General features: G+C 46.4%; 1 protein-coding gene across 3 annotated transcripts in view; it reads right to left on the bottom strand.

Moving 5' to 3' along the window:
• ALMS1 (ALMS1 centrosome and basal body associated protein) overlaps nt 1-20451 on the bottom strand; it is a 205365-nt gene that overhangs the window by 146973 nt on the left and 37941 nt on the right. For all 3 annotated transcript variants that reach the window (XM_085642774.1, XM_085642775.1, XM_085642776.1), the window contains 2 exons: nt 18247-18367; nt 2530-5404 (listed from right to left, as the gene is read on the bottom strand). In XM_085642774.1, the coding sequence (XP_085498900.1) occupies nt 2530-5404; nt 18247-18367 (2996 nt within the window). The remainder of the gene's footprint in view (nt 1-2529; nt 5405-18246; nt 18368-20451) is intronic.

Here is a 20451-nt window from a genome sequence, read left to right as displayed (position 1 = left end):
CATCTTTGTCATCAGGCTCCATTGAATCGATAGAAGAAACCCTCCATTGAATCGATAGAAGAAACCCGACGCACTTCGAGACCTATGCACCCGCTTCCTGTGGGTGAGGTAAAGCTGGCACTCCGGTGCCCAAGTGTAGAGAAACATCTCTAGTGTCTGTGTTTTGAATCTTAAATTCGTAGTCCATCCAGAAGACCCTTCTAGCAGTAACTTTTGAACTTTTACGCACCCATTGAAAACCTATGGGAGCACGCGTTTAACTTTCCTCACTGCACACGCGACCCGTGGACCTCCTGGTCACTAACTGAAGTTAGCTCCTTGTAGGCCCAGCGATTCTAGAGGCCCTAGGCCTTTTCCCTTTTCTGTTCGTGGTACTTATACCACTATTACCACTATTTTAGTATATGGTTTGAGTGGCCACCAGGGCCCATCCATATAAAGTGCAACTTCTGTATATTATAACGTTGTCATGTTTAACGATTTGTGCTCCTGTGCTCATAAAGAGTCTAGGGGATACTTTGAGAAATAAATACATATATATTTTGAATATATATCTGTGTGGTGTCCTTTCATTGGTATAAAGGGGGGTTACATTTGGTAAAACAGCCTGCTTAACACGCTTTAACGAGTTTAGCCTCAAAGACTGCTTAGCCTACGCTACCACTAGGGCAGCTAGTCCGAAACGGTTGACTTACAACCACACCATAAGGGTTGCTTGGCATGGTACAAGGTGGTCACTTTAACTAGTGAACAGCATATACCAGGCCAACTTCTCACATGAGGGATTTGGTCCTAACAAGGGAAATGCCCTGTGGCGCTCTTAGGTAGGCATGTAGTGACTCATACATGCTGTCACTCTTCAATACAGCACGATCATATACACCTATACAGACACTCACACACCACCACTCACCCATACAGTTACTTACACACCTAGTCAGTCACGTAAAGAATCAATCACACTCCCATTTACTCACCTATACAGTTATACACACACCACCTCACCTATTCATACAGATATTAACACATACTCTCTTATACAATCATACAATCACTGACACAAGCACACACTCATCCAAACAGCCACTCTCACTATCGCTCACTCTCACATATAGTCATTTATATACTCCAACACTAACATATACTGCCTTTCACATATGTAGTTACTCACACATATACCACTGAGACATCCATTCACTCACCAACACAGCCATACGCATACTCACTCACCCATACAGCCCTTCACAGACACACTCTTGAACCCATATACCCAGTGAATCACCCACTCACACATCTATGCTCAAAGTCACACACACCCCGGGACCCATACAGATACTCAGGCAACCAATCAATAACCCATATAGACACTCATGTAGCTACTCACCAACCAATGCAGCAACTTACACAACAGACACACTGATACAGATATCCACACAGTTTAGTCACTAACCCATGCATTCAGTAAGACACATTTAATCACTCACTTATACGGTCACGCACCTACTAAATCCTCCATCCAGACACTTATACACCCACTCATTCTTCAATACACCTTGGCATATATATAAAACATATTTAAACTTTATAGAAACACACAGTCACTGGATGATGTCATCAGTGATGTAATTTGAGATCTCATCGGTAATATCACTGACCATGTCATGAATGATGTAATATGTGACGTCATCAGAAGTGCATTGCGGGGGCGCGACTTATAGCTAGCTGAACTAACTATAACGGGGGAATTTCTCTGGTTTTGTATGAGTCAAATGTCCAACTATAACATCCCTGAAACATCTTGTTTTTTCAGTGAATATATATATATATATGTGTGTATATATAGCGAGAGAAAGCGAGCACCACACAACCCTTTATAATAAAACAGCTGAAATCAATAATGAAGGCAAACACCATTAGTGAAACACCATTTGTGTGAAATAAGGAGGAGTAAAAAAGCCCACCAGAAAGTGGGAATATATAGTATTGTTTAATTGTGATACAGATAATTATAATATGCTCCTGGAACGAGCAGTTGGTCAGAATAAAGGCGTATGATTGCTTGACCTGTGTGAATGAGACTAATTGAAGTCCAAGAGGCATCTATGAGGGTCTTAGAATGACTTTGCAGAGAGTTTGTCTCAGTAAACAAGCATTTGCACATCAAGTAAATCATCTTACCCATGCTTTCAATCATACACTCACTGCCTGAAAGACTGTCATGTTTCAGGGGCAGAGCGGGCAGATCATTTTTACCATAATAGTGTTACTAGCGGTGGGTAGAAATGTTTCAAGCTATCAATCTGAAATAATGGGGAAACAATGGGAGGTGTTTTTGGTAGAAAGGTTGGATTGGATTGCCACCAATAGAAAAGAGAATTGCTAGCTGATCTAATAAGGCAATATTTTTCAACAGTATGTGAAGTGAGCATTGATGAGGCACTGTGAAGATTGAGAGACTGGGAGGCTATGGTTGGAGACATACAGCAACATACAATAAGAACAGACTAAAATAGAAAAATGGTAGTTTACCGGTATTCTTTCTTCAATGTTAAGCTCTTTTTTCTCTGGTGTTTTAACTGTAGATGACCAGTAGGGGGCATAGTTATCCACCTCCAGGCTAGTGAGGGAATGGCCTGACCCAGCCCCAGCAGAACCTACAAATGTGCGATCAGGCTGGCTGTTTGACTGGGAACTGTCCAGAAAATTTGAGTCCAAGGAAACATCGCTGAATTGCTCCAATGTAATTTTGCTAGTCGAAGGACCTGGCTCAAGGGAGTGTCTTTGATCATACTTTCCAGGACTTCTAGTTGAGTCCACTTTTCCTGGACTGAAGTCGGATACATTCTGACTTGTAGGAGGCACACTTGCTTCAAGACATTGCATATGAACATTCCCAGGACATGTGCCTTCTTCATTTTCAAAAGAAGTCTTGATTTGTTCGGTGCGACCTCCCAAGTTCTCCTCATCTGTGTTAAGAGTCTCAACATAGCCGCCCTTTTCGCTTTTGTCTTGTTCTGATTGTTTGCTGACTGAATGTTGGTTTTTGTCTAGGACAAACTCGCTATGCACCATCTCTTTGCTAACTGTGCTTATAGCGCTGTATGACTGGGATCGGACAATGGGTAATCCATGCACTGGCTTTCTCTCATCGGAGTTCAAACTGGTTAGCGATGATGCACCTCCAATGGATGCACTCAGGCTTCTCTTAGGGCTACCACTGCTGCTCTGCTTGGCTAATATGCGGTTCAAAGATTCAGCTACAGCGTTGTATGCTTTCTTCTTAGGTGACACACCATTTAGACCACGTAGAACTAAAGCATCAAAGGACATGTTCTCCAATGGCTGGTTCACTTTCCAAGCCCCTACTTTCTCCATATAGCTCAAGGTAGGGAGGGAATGGATCCTTCCAGAAGGCAGTGATGAGGCACTCATAGATTTACTATTTTCTGAGATGGTTTTAGTGTCAACTTTCTCTGACTGCTGCTTTCCAGAGGATGGGGTATGGGCACTTTTAGATGTTTCATGAGGTTCTTCACTTAATAAACCATCTGAGCAAGGAAGATTTGACATGAAAGGCATCATTTTGTCAGCGATCTCCTTCTTTATGCGTTTGCTGGGAAAAGCACCTGGAGTTGACTGGGAGATAGGTTGTGCAATCCCCCTGAAGAACACACTGTCATTCACAAGAGGCCTGTCAAAAGGAGAAATGTCAGCATCTCGATGTCCTCGCTCTATGCTGTAGCCAGAAGAATCAGTTATTTCAGCATTGCCTGGCTTTGCTTGGACATTGCTAATTGTGCTTTGCTTCGGACTGCAAGTTTCAATAGGCTCTGAATCCACATTCCCAGAATGAGGTGTTGCATTTTCATTGGTACGGTCTCCATTCTTCTTAGAAACTGATGCCTCTTTCTCTTGATGTTGGAGTCGGATCTCAGAGCATAAATCTGTACGTAACTTATCTAAAAAATCTCCACTAGCAAGCCTATTCAATGGATGAACAGCGATGCCAGAAAAGTCAGATCGGCCAGAGTCACCAATATTCACACTGTTACGCTTCATATTCATGCCATCAATGGAAAGGATGACAGGGCATAAATCTGCTTCACTGGAGGATTTCAAAGACTTGCTCACTGAAAGAACGGAGTTACCCTTGGATCGTTCAAACTCTGAGATTGCCTTTTCTTGACTCAGTGATTGAACAAAGTTCACTTCCAGGGACTTGGTCACTGGTTCTACAAGATCCAAGTTCCCAACCTGGTGTATCTGGTTTCCCTCGGGTATCACAGTTGCTGCCCTTTTGTCAGAGGTCTGATGCGTCTTGTGATCGTCATTGTGGTCTTGTTGAAGCTGGTCTTCTAGATATTCAGTGTTGAAGAATACTTTGTGAGGCGCATCCTTCTCTGCGAACTCAAAGTTCCCATCCTGAAGCATCTGACTCTCAGTGGTAAGGAACTGTTGTTTGGATATTTCTTGACCCACATGATATAAGTTCTCCTCAAGAGATGACTGGCAGCTGCTTGACATCACGTCTTCTTTCTTGAACAGGTCATGCCTACTTTCCTTATTTAGTGACAAATAGAAGCCAGAGCCTACAGTTGTGGTCTCATGCTGCACCAGATTAAAGTCCTCTTGCTCCTTAAAGTCTAGGGTTTCAGCTTTCTGGATTTGATTTTGTTCGGGCACTGTAGATGAAAGGCCCATACAGGGTGAGCTGTTAAGAGATGATCGACTGCTACTTGACAACCCAATTTCCTTCTCCAACAACTCAAGAGCACTTTGATCAATCACTACTTCAGGCACCTCAGGACCCAGGGACTCGATCTCATAAACCATGTGATCCAAGACCTCCACTTGCTCCTTTTGTTTCTGCTCCGGTTCTGTATGTGAAAGCATCTTGTAGGAGGAAGTATCCGAAGCTGATCCTCCACTGCTAGACAACCCCACTTCCTTCTCCAAAAACTCAAGGAGCATAGGTGCAGACACACTACTGTCAAGAAAGGAGCCATCATGAGTAATAGAATCTATGTAACCTTCGCCTTCAGGGCGTGGTTCATGTGTGTCTAACACTTCCTGCGTGGCAACAGGCAACTGAGAATTTGGAACATCAGACTTTGCATGTTCATGCATGCTGAAATGCTCTGAGTAGGGTTCCGTTCTAGTGCTGCGGTCCTCAAGAATTATCCTTGCAGACCTTGGAGTAGGAGGCAGTGGGTGCTGAGATAAAAAGAAGCTGCTACTTGCATCTCCGGCCCCTCCTGTGCTTAATGCAAGAGGATGCTGGGAGATAGTAAAACAGCCACTGGACATGTCAGTGGTAACTTCTGTGGAAGCCAGCTCCACAGCATCATGCATCTGCAGTGGCTTTGAATGCAGCTCAGAAAATTCTGAATTATCAAGGGACCACCTGAAAAGACAAAACGTAAAAATGCCTTAGTAATACTTTCATATTCAATACTGCCACACTATGGTCAATACATTGCTTATTTAACAGGTTCTCTGGTGGAATTAGGAGTATCTTTTGCATAATGGCACAAAGAGATTGAATTAAGATCAAGTTGAAATGTATTTCTAATTCTATGCATTATCAAGGGAACAATTACTATTAGCCTAGGCTACGCTTGTTATCATTACCATTAGTGCATGTGCTCAATTATTCTGGATAAAAAAACATCTCCTGCCACTTTCTCGGTTGCAGCAAAAACTACTCACTCTCACGAATAATGCACATACAGTGCATTTAGGTCAGAGAAAGAGGTGCAGTTTACATCAGTAGAATACAATCACTGACGTACTCAAGCATACAATATTACATACATGGAGAAAGCACATTTGAACTCATTTTCTAATCAAATGTCACATTTCGAAAGTATTGCTGACTCTTTAAACTGCTAGGAAATATATCTATAAATAGCAAGTAACGTTATAGTTAGGTGAATATATCTAGGACATTAATGTTATGAACTAGAAAAACACATATGTCAAAGAGCCTGTCATTATAATATCCGGTACATCAGCCCGACTCCTCCTCGGTCGTGCGCTCACTCGCATCAGAGTCATGCTGACCACTTGCATTTACATATGGGGTTAAGAACACATTGCATAACTCACTCCACGTCCTGAGAACCCCTCCCAGTTTGTCATCCATCCAAATGGCTTTCATGTGGGCTTCCTTCACCAGCGTCCACTCACGCACATCCCCTGTTCACTCGTCTACTGTGGGGGTTTGCCTCCCTATCTACGTTATCGCAACCCTGCGCTTTGCTAAAACCAGGAGTAGTTGCAAGAGTTTATAAGCCATCGTGTTCTTTTTGGGTTTCATAACGTGTCCCAATAAGCAGTGCAGTGGTGTTATCTCCATCTGAAAACCTGTACCCCCCCTTATATCAACTCCACCACCCTGGTCCAGAATTGGTACACCCCGGGACACCACCATGCTAAGTGCAGAAAATCCGCCCCAACTGTGCTGCACAAAGGACATACATCTGAGCTGTCCAGGTCGATGATGTGCAACCTCACTGGTGTCATGTATGTGCAGAGTGAGTAGTTGAAATGTCTTAACTTGAAACACAAATTGCAGGATACCGTATGTTTGACTGCACTTATTGCTTTCCACGTCTTCTTCCCTAAGGGCTCTGTCATGTCCACGTCCCATGTCGCCCGTTCCCTGTGTGGAGTGCCCACTGAATCGACCCTCATGTGGCATTATGTATGAGAGAGATAAGCCTATGCCCAGAACGAAAGGTGAGCATTATATCCAGCGTTTGTGTCGGCTGTGGGACAATGGGATATGTGGACCATGTCACTCTAACCAAGTCCACAAGTCCTGCATAATGTAGATAATGGCCCTCACCCAGTCCAAAGCACTCGCAGGCCTGCTCATAGGAGATGAAGGTTTCGTCTAAGAACAAGTCTGCTAATACATGACAACCCCCCTGTCTCCATGCCTGGAATTACATATTTTCCATCATTTACCGCATGGGGGCAAGAATCCAAACAAAGAGTTCCAGATGGACCAGTGCGTATCTTAGTATTTGTTCAACAAATGACTGCCAGACGCTCATAGTCTGTTTGACTACTTGGGGCATGTCATCAGGGGTTTCTGAGCCCTCCAATAATGCAGTTTGGAGCCTGTCTGGCTGGACTCGCCCCCTCAGTAGTATTTTATCCCAGTCGTTCCCATCATCCAGCCACCGGGTTGCGTGTTGTGAGTGAGTGAGCTGCATAGTAATCCAACCTGGGGGCTTCCAATCCCCCCTCCTCATACAGCCCATTCTGAGTGTTGAAGGACACTTTACTGCAACAGCCAGCCCAGTATAGGGATGCCAGTATAGAATTCAACTGCTTGAATACTAGTGCAGGTATACGGCACGATGAGCTTTGGTGCATGTACAAGCAACGCGGTAGCACTACCATCTTTGGCACTGCCAGTCTGCCCATGAGGGAGAGCGGCAGAATGTTCCAGAAGGTCACCGACCACTTCAGTGCTTTGATCACCTTGTTTATATTGAGGTGTAGTAATTGCGAATCCTCAATTGCCACCTTCACACCCAGGTATCAGAAGTGTCCCGGCTCCCATCGCAATCCAAGTCTTGGAAGTCGATCCAAGGGTAGACCAAACAAACCAGCCAGTGGGGAGAGCAGGAATTTATGCCTGTTAAGGCGCAATCCGGAATAGTCGCTGAAATCCTCCAGGAGCTGGAACAGCTTAGGTATCGCCTCTCAAGGCTAGGTAATTTAGAAAAGGGCATCATCAGCAAATAGCGACATTATATGCGATTTCCCACCATGCCTATACCTGACCGCTCAAGGTCCTTTTGAGCCCAAACTGCCACAGGTTCAATGTCTAGTGTAAACAGTAACAGTGACGAGTGCCTCGCCCCAATGACCACATCTCAGAACGGGCCAAGCCTACACGTGCCCGAGCACTCGGCTTGGTTTATAGGAATTCGAAACATTGGCAGAGCTGCAAGCCAAATCCAGTCGCCCTCAGTACTTCCTGCAGATATCCCCCGTCAACAGTATCAAAAGCTTTCTCTAGATCCTCACCCATGTGTTGTACCTCATGCATGATATGTGTTAATCGCCTTATATTCATACCCGTGTTACGGCCGTGTATGAAACTACATTGATCCTCATTGATCAGGTGGGGCATGTGTGGAGCCTATCGATTTGCCAGCACTTTGCACAATATTTTAACATCAGAGTTGATCATGGTAAGGGGGCGATATGTCGCCGGGTCCTGGCCGTCACCTCCTGGTTTCAAAAGCATATATACCTCTCCTTTCCGCATAGTTGGGGGCAAAGACCCTGAGCATATGCCTCCTCGTACACCTGTAATAGGGGCTGTGCCAGCTTCACCGAGTAGGCCTGGTAAAATTTAGATGGGATCCCATCTTCCCCTGGTGCCTTGGCCCTGGGTAGCTCCCGCAACGCCTCAAAGATCTCCTCTATAGTGGGTTGCGCATTCAGGTCCTTATTCCCTGCCGGTGGGAGGTGCATCAGTGCCAATCTCCTTAAGAATGGGGCATAACGGTCAGCCTGGACGGCCAGATCTGCCGTGTACAGCTTCTGCAAGTGCTACTTGAACACTTCCAATAGGTCTGTTCTGGTAAGTGGCATGCCCCCACCAAGTTGCGCAAGCAGGTCATCAATGGGGAAGTCTACTCCTTCCGTAAAATCCAGGCCAGAAGGCGTCTGGATTTATCCCCTCCGGCGCTGAGCGTCTATTTGTCCAACCTGTCCCACATGTCCCACCTGTCCCACTTATTTGCATGCGTTGCGCACGCTTGCTGCCGCCAGTGGAGGGGTACGTTCGATCCCCTTTCTGGACCTCTGCTGGGGCATCCTCCCCATCCCTTAATTACCGTTGAAACTGACAGCGAACCCTACACCTCGCAAAACCATTTTCATTGCCTCCCACTCCATGGCTCTGCTGGACGTCCCTTTACACTTGAGGGTCATATATTCCATTAGTGCCTGGGACAGGGTTCCCCCCCCCTCCTGATATTCCAGTATGTCGGATGGCATCCTCCACCTCCGAGGCCTCAGGATAGGGGTGTTCCACTGAACCACACAGCGTACCGGGGTGTGATCAGACATGAATCGGGCCAAATGGGTCACCTCCATCACTAAGCATCCTGTAGACCCAACTCCCTCATTACTGCTCGCAGCTTTTTAGTCATCTGTGGTTTCATACCACTTCTAGGCGGGCGTCTGTCCAAGTCAGGGTCTAGCACGCAGTTAAAGTCCCTCAACCACAATAGTGGCTGGTCAAGTTGTGTGGCTATTAAGTCTTGCATTGACTCATAAAATACAGGTTTGTCTGTGTTTGGAGTGTATGTATTCAATATAGTGATATCCCGGCTGTCGCAGTAGCACATTTCGGCCATTTACATCAGCCTCCATAAATGTAAGGGTGAACAGTGTCCCTGGGGCCAACCACACCAGTGTACCCCAATCGTACGTTGAGTAGGAAGAATGAAATGTATGACCTCACAACTTTTTTGCCACTCTGGCGGCCCCTGTGTCATCCAAATGCATTTCTTGCAGACAGGCAATTGAGACATTGTGTCTTTTTAGAAAGGAGAGCACCCTATGACGCTTTGTGCATGTGCCCAAGCTCCTGAGGTTCCAGCTTAGGAACTTAACCTGCGTTGCCATACCGGTGAATCATGAAATTCACACTTCGCATAGACCACTGACCACTGCTAGTCATCTCCACTCACCGCACACCCTCAGGACTCTCAGCAATTAACAAATTCAATAACAAAACTTCCCGCCCAGGGACACTGTACGTGCAACTGCGCAGTCGTTATTGCCCAGCCAATGCTCGTGCCACGACATGCTCAGCTTCCCTAGGTGCTAAACATGGGGTAGTGAAAAACCTCAGTGCAGCGAGCCTCCCTACCAGGCCTGCCCATCAAAAAACGTGCTATTACTTTCCAACTAATGAATGCAGCATGTTCTCAACCGTGCCTAGATCTCAACCACAATCGTACCCCGCTTTCACCCCCCATTACTCCTTACCGCACCTCAGCGCAGCCACAACGCTCACAGCCATGTCAACAATCATTGCATGTGTGCCCCCTCCCCAGTCAACCGCAGATGCTCACCTCAGTCCAACGAAGAAAGCATCAAAATGTATATATGACCATTAGTCCACTTATTTCTGCCGCTCTATGTCTAAATCAACATCAGGCACCGGAGCCCCGTCCATCAAAGTCTCCGAGATAGCATCCGCCGTTAGGCCAAGCGTCTGTGTCAGTTCTTCCGGATCCAGCGTTAATGATGTAGTCGGTGACCCTGGACCAAAAGTGCCCACTGTCCCCAGCCTCGCCCTCTGCTCCTCCTTCAAGTCAATGTCCTGTGATTCTGTTGGACTTATTTTTGCTCTGTCCCTTTGTTTGAACGGGTGCCCCATCTCTGTCTTTGGCAGCAATGTTCACGCAGGGGAGAGCATCCCCCTGAATCTTCAGCCATTCCCACACCTCCTCCAGAGTCTCAAAGAAGTGGGCCTTGCCTTGTGTCAGAACTTTCAATTTTGCAGAGTAGAGAAGCATATATTGCAGCTGTAGGTCCCGTAGCTTCCGCTTGACCCAACAAAAAGACTACCATTGTTCTTGCACCGGTCTGGTATTGTCCGGGTACATAGTGATTTTTTGTTCTCATAGCTGAGGTCCTACCGTTCCCTGGCCGCACGCAGGATACAGTCTCTGTCGCGATAATCCAACACTTTTGAAATTATGGCCCGTGGCTGTGCACTGGGGGTGGGGGCTGCACCAGGGCCCTATGTGCCCTTTCCACAACATATAGTTCAGAGAGTTCCACAGGGCGCAAGTGGGTGTGTATTCACTGCTCCAGGAATTGTTCTGCCGATCCTTGCTCCGCACGCTCCGGTAATCCCAGCACTTGAATGTTACTGCGCCACGCATTCCCATCCTCAGCTCAACTCCCTAGAGCCTTTGTGGCCATGGTAATCTGGGCCACCTGCTGTTGGAGCATCGCCACCTGGTCCTTCAGGTCCACAATGCCACCCTCGGTCGCGGGCACCTTATCTGTAACTTTCCACAGATCTGCCCTCAATAGGTTCACGTCGACAGATACAGCCTCAATTTGATTTTCCAGGGCCTTCCCGGACCCGTGAATGGCAGCCAATAGCACTGCATGTTCGTAGTCTTCTCCTCCTTTACTAACTCTCACTTTTCTCGCTATGCACTGCGGTGGGTGGCGTGGCGTACTCCGTAATGATATTGGCTCCATCGATCATGCTGTTTTATCTTTGAAGATTGTGCCGGTCCTTTAGTGTCTCTCCGCTGCGAGACTCTGCAGCCACCCCCCTCAATTCAGCATCAAATGTTATCCGGCTCGGGCCCCTCCAGGCACGCCTCTCACCAGCGCCTCCCCTCTGGCCTGTCCCAGCCAGACTATCCCAGTGGCGCCGAACCCCATCGCAGGCTTCCACCCCCAGTCAAACCAGCTAAAATCTGAGGGTACGTACGCTGGGCCTTCAAGCGTCCACACCACTGTCGTATAGTACTTCTCTGGGCGTGCACGCCCCAGATCGTCACTCTTCCTCGGCCGCTCACTGCTTTTCTTGGGGGCAGGCACACCCTGCCGTTCATCAGGCAGTTTAAGTGCACAATCGGGGCACCCCTCGCCCCAAGTAGTTGTTTTTCTTGATGTGTCCCAATGCCTCAGCCTCTGCAGCACTGAATATGCTCCACTGGCTCCCAATAGCAAAGAGGATCCTCTTTAAGGTCCTCCTTATCACTTTTAGGGCTTTCCACCATCAAGGCCCTAAATATCTACGGAAGGGTTTCAGACGATACAATCCTGCACGCTGTCTAAGGTCTGTGGGTCAAAATCTTCTGGTCATCCCTAAATTCAGGCTAACAACCAAAGGTGGTAAATCCCTCTTTGTGTTGGGGGCTAAAGCTTGGAATAAGCTACCTTTTTTTCTTCGTTCCTTGCCGGACGAAATTCAATTCAGGAAAGCATTAAAAACTTGGGTCTTTTCTATGACCGAGACAGCCTGCACAGCAATGGTCTAAATATGTAGTGTTTAGTGTGAAGTTTATCTACTCCCCCCAACTCGTACACCTGAGTTGGGTGAGCGCCAAGATACTCCCTGGAGTGGTAGTAGCACTATAGAAATAGATCTTACATTACATTACATTACATTACATTACATTACATGCCTAGGGTTTGCCTGATCCCGAGCTGGATATACATGTGCCAGCATTCCATTACTGTGTTCCATGGCCTCGTGGTACCTCAAGATAGTTCTCATACCCATACTTCAAGACTGTCAGCAATGAGGTATTACCTCGTCCAAGGCCTCCCAGAGCGGGTCACAGTATGTAGCAGGGGGCCCCACCACAGGGAGACGTACATCCCACAGCCACTGTCTCCGGTGATTCGCAGACTCCTCACTGGGGAGAGGAACAGAGCTTCCCAAGCAGTACATGCACAGTCATGTAATCATCGCCCAGTACCTGCAACATTCCTGCAATTCACATTCAATCCACTCCTCCAGATGGGGGCCGCCTTTCTCAATGCACTGGATTACCACTCACCAGCGGTTCACAGAAACGGCAGTCCCCCGCTCAGTTTTCAGCCAGGCCTAAGCAGCAGGCGCGGTGCGTCCATTGGGGCGTGGGGGCGTAGCCCCCCCGCCCGCGCCCGCAGCTCCCTCCTAGCTCCCTCCTCTGTGAATGGCAGTCAGCATGACGTCGGACCGTGGGCGGTCCGGCGTCATGTTGACTGACATCATTGTCAGACGCCTTTGGGAAAGGCAGCACAAGTGCGCATGAGTGGGCATGGAGCTTAATTTTTACTCCGTGCCCAGTCATGCGTACTTGCATTTTTGCTGCCTTGCGCATGCCCATTAGGAGCCCCTCGGTCTCCTAATGGGCAGGCGGCGGGCGAGGAGTAGGCGGTGCCGTCAGCCAATCCTGGCGCTGCTGCAGTGCCAGGATTGGCTGAGGGCCGGGTTGCAGTCACGTCACGTGGACGTGGTGTTCCGGACCGTTTGAAGGGGCAGAGAGGCGCCAACGCGGACCAGGAGAAGAGCGAGGCGGTCAGGTAAGTGTTTTTTAATTTTTAATAATACATGAAGTGCAGCTTTTACTCTTTTTTCTGCTCGAATCTTTTTTCAATATTGTTCCCTGACATAAGGAGTGAGGGAAAGTATTTACATTATTACTAGCGGAGTTGAGCGGGTCAGACGCAAATAAACTGTGGAGGGTTACATTGAGAGTATAATTTATGTTAAAACAGAACTGAGAAAAACGTGCATTCTAACATTGACTTGGAGGCCTTGACCCCTTCACAGCAGCCAGCACCATAACTAGAATTCTACGAAGGTAACATTAATTATGTCACAGCCGCTTCGAATGATGTCACGAGGCGCAGGGTTCCTTGAAGACAAGGGGGCTGCTCAGGAGAGGTCGCTATTACAGCAGGCAGCAAAAGAGAACGCTGCTGTGGCAGTTTGTCGGGTAGCAGTTGTTATTCTGTCAAGGCTCATGACTTAATCGGTTTTATGGTCCTATTTACTAATCCTGTGAAGGAACAGACTATTTTCCACAGGGTTTACTGCCCCCACCAAATGGCGTGGAAACAGATGGTATCGCCTACGCAGGGTTAGTGATGTCACAGTTCAAAACTTAAGAGTTCAAAAATAATATCTAATGCTGAGGTCCTCGATCAGAGCAAAGGATCCAATAGTTAAGAACTTGTTAGAGGGATCCAGACCAGACGGGACTTCTAGTTAAAATTATATGTTCAAGTTAACCTTTCATCTTCATATTCGAGCGCAAAACAGGTCGAAGAAAGTGAACTGTCTCTTTATGTTTCTTTTGCTGGTCAAAGACTGATAGGAGAAAGTGGACTGATTTTTCCTGTTTTGGTCTGTCTAAGGGGAGTAGGTGGTGGTGATACCTATTAGTTGTTTTGGGTGGTGTGTTTCACCTCACATTTCACTCTCAACGCTCTTTGCCCTTTAACGCTCGTTTGTCTGTTCTATTTTAATTTCTATTATAAAGGAGGATGATGGGTGTGTAATAAATTTCTAGATAAAGGAGGAGGTTGTGTAGTAAGCAAATGCTCTTCCCCAACATGGCCATCTGCGGTCATTTGTCTTTTCTAGATAAAGGAGGAAGATGTGTAGTAAACTAGTTCTCCTCCCAACATGGCCACTACACCTGTCTCTATGTTTCCACCTACTAAGCCTCCCAGAATGCCTGTGTACATTCTATGTTGTACGTGGAGGTTCCACACTTGTCAGTTGGGGTCTGGTCAGCTGGCGAGGTGTGTTGCTCTGCTGTAACTGAATAAACCTAACATGTAACTACCAAGAAGTGTCTTGCTGTCTACCTGAACCTATTTACAACACAGTGACATGTTGAAAGGGCTCCATTGTGACGCTTTCCTTGTGAAAAAGGCTCATAACCTGGGCAACGCAGCACTCGGCGCAGGAACAGTAGCCAGGAACGATCTGCTGGGGTCTACTCTGGAGCTGTGGACACAGAGAGGCAAGCTCGCCGTGGGGAGACCAGCCCCTAAAGGCAGGGGTGGCTGGTGACATTTGAAAATGGCGGGATATGTACTTAGCTGGGATCAGAGTTGGGAAGGTCTAATTTTGATTGCAAGTGTTTTGAAGAAAAACCATGGAGGGGAAGGGGTGTTTTGGTCCTAGTTTGAGAGTGCGTTTTGACGCGACTTTGTTACGGGGCACTTTTACGCCCCGCCATTTTCAAATGTCACCAGCCGCCCCTGCTAAGCAGACGGTCCAGCGTCACCAGAGCCTCGCTCGACTTTAAAGACCGGGGCTGCAGTCCCCCCCAGATTAGTCTCGCAGGAGATGAAGGCCAGGTCTGCAGGCGAGGGCACAGTGCACAGTTCACAGTACACTTCCGCACAGAGGGTCCCACTCCCCCCGGCATTGCCACTGCGGCAAGGGCCGCGCCTTAGGCAGCACACAGGGACAGTGCGGGCAGTCTCGCCTGCACTCGCCACTGCTCCCGGGATCCTCCTGCTGGTGGGGTTCGCAACACTCCCTCCATCCAAGCAGCGGTCTGGGCCAGTCACGCTCCACCCGAGCTCCACCGCAAGAAGCACAGCTTCCACCCACCACCCACTCCACACTTGCGGCCAGTAGCCTGTAAAGCACCGGCATGGCCTAGATGGCTTTGGCCGGTTCCTTCACTCTCCAGACCGCCCGAGCTGGCCCCACAGGCACAGCACCGCCGCCCGCGTACTGCTGGAGTATATTTGAGCTGGTCACAGGATAGATGAAACAGGATTGCACAGGATTTCCGGGCAGGCTGGCAGGGAGCTCAGAGGCTAACGTCCTGTCGGCCATGTTGCTTAGCCACACCCCGGGTAGTAATATCTTTAATACCTTCAGACCTTAGTTATTTTAAGTGAATAATCGCTCTTTGGACAAGTTTTGCATAGAGTGTACACTGTTCTTAATAGATAGTTTTTAATACTCTGTGGTTGTGTATTTCTCAAGAAAGTTTCACTATCTGCAAAAAGTGTGGTACAGAGTAAACTCCATCCATAGAGTAAACCGTGCTAACAGTATCTACTTTTGTACTCATATCCACTTAATTTCTCAATGTAGGTTCAGTGACTGTCAGGGGTTTGACACAGGTAAAGACTGTCTGCAGTAGGGCATCAGTTATGTAACCGAGCCTGAGTATCTAAAGGAACTTGGATTCCCTGACCAGTTGTATACAGATTGAACACAATGTGCCGGATAGGTTACCCTTTCATGTATGGTTCATAGTCAACATGAACACGGCTACCCATGAAGCGTATGGTAGAGGGTCAATGTAACACATAACACAAGATATTAGAAAGTTATTAACAACACAAAATTACCGCCACTGGGTAACGAATATACATACATGGTGGGGTGCACATATATGAACCCCATTACCAAACTTTATTAAATTGACAGGAAAAGCATTCCGTATGTATTCAACATAGTAGTCACTAAAATTAATACCCACATTACAGACAAGGTTAGTTCATGATGGTACCAGTACTGTACTTTGTTTCTTAAAGTTTTTCTTGTTGAGATTGAAACTCACTGTGATAGAGAATAAAGCAGAAGTGAAACATGTAAAGAGTCATGAAGCTGAAAATGGATTAACCGCAAATGAGTGGGTCCCATTGTAACTAAGGTAGGCAGAAGTTGAAGAGAAGCCAACACACAGCGGAAACTCATTGATTTAATCAAGCAACAGGAAGAGAAACAATTCAGCATTTAGCTATGGTGCAGAAGTCACAGAAATGCCACCACCTTTTAAGGCAAGTACTTTAACTTTAGAAAGGGTATGAATTATACTAGCAATGTGTAAATTTCAAATGCATTTTTAATCAAGCGCAATCCTTCCTCATTTGATGCATTGGAAACCAAATCTATTTTCAAATCTCTGCATGTATAGTTCAAAGCTTTTTTTTAATTTTATGTACCATTTGTGCATTTTCATATGTAGCTCCTGGCATCCCTAAGCCCATGGTATAGGGGGTAGAACTCCAAGTGATGCAACCTGTGCCAGTATACCAAGAGTGGGCTATCAACCGATAGTAGGCAAATAAGCAGTGCAGTCCCTCTTACCCAACGATACTAGTAAGGCGCATGCACTGAGTATTGTGTTAGACCGGGAAGTGGATATCAACATGCCCTTCCCCGCTTTAAGCATCATACACAACAGAACCTGGGTGACCAACAATTTGAATTGAGCATACTACAAAGCATAGATGCAGGCTGCACTCCTATTCACAACACAGCCTCTACGTGCACTAGGACCATTGTGAATGCCCCTTTTGACCTAAACCCTTTCCTGCAGATCTCGGTTTCCTATTTCAAGCACCAATGGACGAAGCCAGGTCTCGACATGAACAACCTAAGAACTGCAAACCCACTGAAGTTGGGCACTTTCTGGCCAAATACATTGAAAGGGTATCATACTGAAATGTTGTGCCTAACAACCTGTTATGAAACCACTTAAAACAGGCTCAAAACCAGTGTCCTCCAAGCTTCACCTGACAGAGTAGACAAAAAGTGCTCCCACTAAGGAAAGACTAAGAGCAGAACACTAGGCAAGGGTACGATCAACTCCTACCACCTATACGTGTGCACATAAAGGGCACAAATAAATTGAGGGCCCTATTCTTTCTATATTAGGAGCCCCTAATTACAAGTGCCGTAGCTTAATATCCACTCGCCTGTATGCGTCACATTTTATGGTAATTCACTGAACTGCGCTTTGCTCACTCAATATTGGGGGCTCCTTGTTAACAGGTTTGCGTGAAATTGAAGGAATCTGGGAGGAATGCAGCCATCTCAGTGTTTGGAAACCTAGCTCAAAAATGGTATATCTTTTTAATGTATTAGATGTAAGAGTCAAATGTTCAGGAGAAAATAGGGAATACAGTCAGCAAGCAAACACAAAAGGTTGGGCCCAGCCAGGAAAAAAGTAAGAAATGTATGGCCTCATTTTGAGATGGGCAATAATTGGCATCTGCCAATTAACGGTGGCTGATTAATCCATGCTTACTGTATTCCCTCACTTTATTAAGAGACTAGGAATTTGCACAGACCAAGTACTATTGAGAATGATTTCAGAGAGACGGTTCTATTTGGTTTCCACTGGCTGCTATTGTATCTGCAAAGTCATGTGGCCCAGGACAGAAATAGTGCAGAAATTTCACATATGCACTTGGAAAAACTCCCAGCGTTTTGGTGACATTAGAGTTTTAAGAAGACAGAATCGAGCCCCTGGGGATCTGTCTTCACATATAAGAGAAGGCAGGTATGCTGTGGTTTGGTGACCCATTGTCAGCGTTTTTCCCCCTTATCGGCTCCTGTTCTTTGGACATTAGGTAGAGAAGGTGGTGACTCAGACACACCAGCCTCACAGCAAGCGAGCCTTCAAAAAAATAAATAGTCCTTAAAGTAATTTTTATAGCTGTTAACGCACAGTGAAATGGAGAGGTCTGAAGGTAATTTTCAGTGCCTTTTTCTAGCAATAAGAGTCTCTAGGAACATTCGAGAGACCCAGAAACCCTCCATTGGAGGTTCTAGTCACTGAGATCTCTGGACACCTCTCCAATATCCTCAAATCCTCAGAAATAGTCTTCTTCCAAATGCTGTCAAAAAGAACTTCGGTGCACAATGCAAGGCTGAAGCATTTCACACATCTAGAATGAAAGGGTATGAAGATCACTTACCTCAAAGGAGCAAAATTGAGCTCAGTCCGCTGAAATAAGGTCTGATCAAAAGTATTGTGTGCTTGGAGGGACCCAGATGCCAGAAGGGGGAGATGAGGCGAGAGGTGGGTATTCTGCATTTCTAGAAAGTTTAAGATGTGAATTAGCTTCAGTAAAAACGACAGACAATGGTCAATTAGATCACATAGTTGATCACATCAATGAAGAAGAATGCTTTCCAAGACAATCAAGTACTGCATCACCCCCGCCTGATGACCCTAATCCTCACTCTAGAGAAAAAATACAGAAGATCAGAAGGAACATCAATGACACCAAGCTTGCTTCCTCTATTCCACCCACCTCTCCCGTAGAATCCCACAATAGTCAGCCATTCAAAGCCTTATCTCTTCCAGATCTCACTGACATACTCAACTCCCTCAAAGCCTCTTCTTAAGATGTGTCTTACCATGGTGCTTTATCAAAGCTCTCTCTGGGGTCACTCTCTCACCCCTACTGACCATTGACAATGCCTCCCTCACTCAAGACATCACCTCAGAAGCTCTCAGGGCAGACCAGACTGTTCCTTTCCTAAAGAAACCTACACTAGACCCTCATGACCACACCAACTACCGGCGCATCACTCACCTATCTTTCATTGGCAAGACCATTGAAAAAGCAGTCTATGTTCAAATCCAAGATCACATCAAAGCTTCCCATCTCCAGCACAGCTATCAGTCTGGCTTCAGATCACGCTGCAGCAAGGAGGACCATTCTCGACACATTGTGGACAATGCCCTTTTGACCAAAGATGAAGAGGACTCCTGCTTCCTGATATTGTTGGACCTCAGCTGCCTCCAACACAGTCGACCATCCCATCCTCATATGCACCCTGGAGTCTCGAATGGCAATCTCCGGTAATGTCCTTCATTGGTTCTCCTCCTACCTTTACAACCGACACTAGTGTGTTCAAATGAGCCCCTCCAGATCACAAAAGATCCCCATCACCTGTGGAATCCCCCAGCGTTCCAAACTGTCTCGCGACATCTTCAACCTCTACACGGAACCACTTAGTGCTCAAATATTAGTATCAAGGTCATCAAACTGTACATGATAAACACCTCTACATGAAAGTCTCCTGTGCTTCAGAAATGCAACGCCTTAAACACTGACTGCATATCACCCAGATCTGGACGTCCAGCGCTTACCTGAAGTTCAATTCAACGAAGACGAAATTCCTGTTATTTGCCCAGAAGAATGAACCTAATAGATTACATACCTGGCTCAATGACATGAACCTTGATGGCTTCGAACTCCAACTCTCACAGAACAGACTGCCATGTCACTTGGATTCACCCTGGACATCAACCTCACCCTAAAGGAGCAAATTTCCAAAAAACACAAAAATGGTCTCGTCCCAGCTATCTCTCCTAAAGAAAGTTCAACTGTTTCTTCTAAAAAGCGACTTCAGAACTACTGTTCAAACCTGCGTGCTCTTGCATCGGGAAAGTGGTAACGACCTATCCCATGGCCTCCAGACTCCACACTGGCACCTCTTAGAAGCATGCTATGCACCACAGCGCATCTCATCCAGGACATGAAGACATTTAAACACATCGCCCTAATCCTGATGGAACTTCATTGGCACCCCTTGCATGCCTGATCCATCTTCAAAATCAGATGCATCATTTAGAAAGTCGTCTCCACAAGCACACCAGCTGATATTGCAGACATGCACTTCATCTATTTTTAGTTCTCTGCTCATCCACGGCCAAGACATCATCAGACTAAGAAGCATAGAAAAGAAGAAACAAGACAGCAGGCCTTTCCATTTTATGCACCCAGGAAAAACATCTCCATATCCATCAGGACTGCTCCAACACTGCTCCGTTTAAGAAAGAGTTGAAGACACACCCACTAAAGAATACTACATCACACTGCGTTAACAATTCATCACCCAGCTTCCTCTCCTGTTACACAGTCGCTTTATTCTGGTCTATGACCATGTACAGCGCTCTGCGGCCTTTTGGGTGTGTTTTCACTATAGAAATACTATACACATACATACAAGTATAGAAATATTACATGTGCAATATGTTAGACATTGCAATTAAGATTTCAATGTTCTACACCTACTGACAGCAGTGAGCACTGTTCTATCCTGCTACTGGTTTTCAGCATCCCTTGTCTCCTAGATGCTTTACACTACACAAATATATATTTTTTATA

The sequence above is a fragment of the Triturus cristatus genome, chromosome 2_2, assembly GCF_964204655.1.
Source record: "Triturus cristatus chromosome 2_2, aTriCri1.1, whole genome shotgun sequence".
In the NCBI taxonomy this organism is placed as follows: domain Eukaryota; kingdom Metazoa; phylum Chordata; class Amphibia; order Caudata; family Salamandridae; genus Triturus; species Triturus cristatus.
Note: the sequence above shows the minus strand (reverse complement) of the source record. Positions and strands in the feature narration are given on the sequence as shown.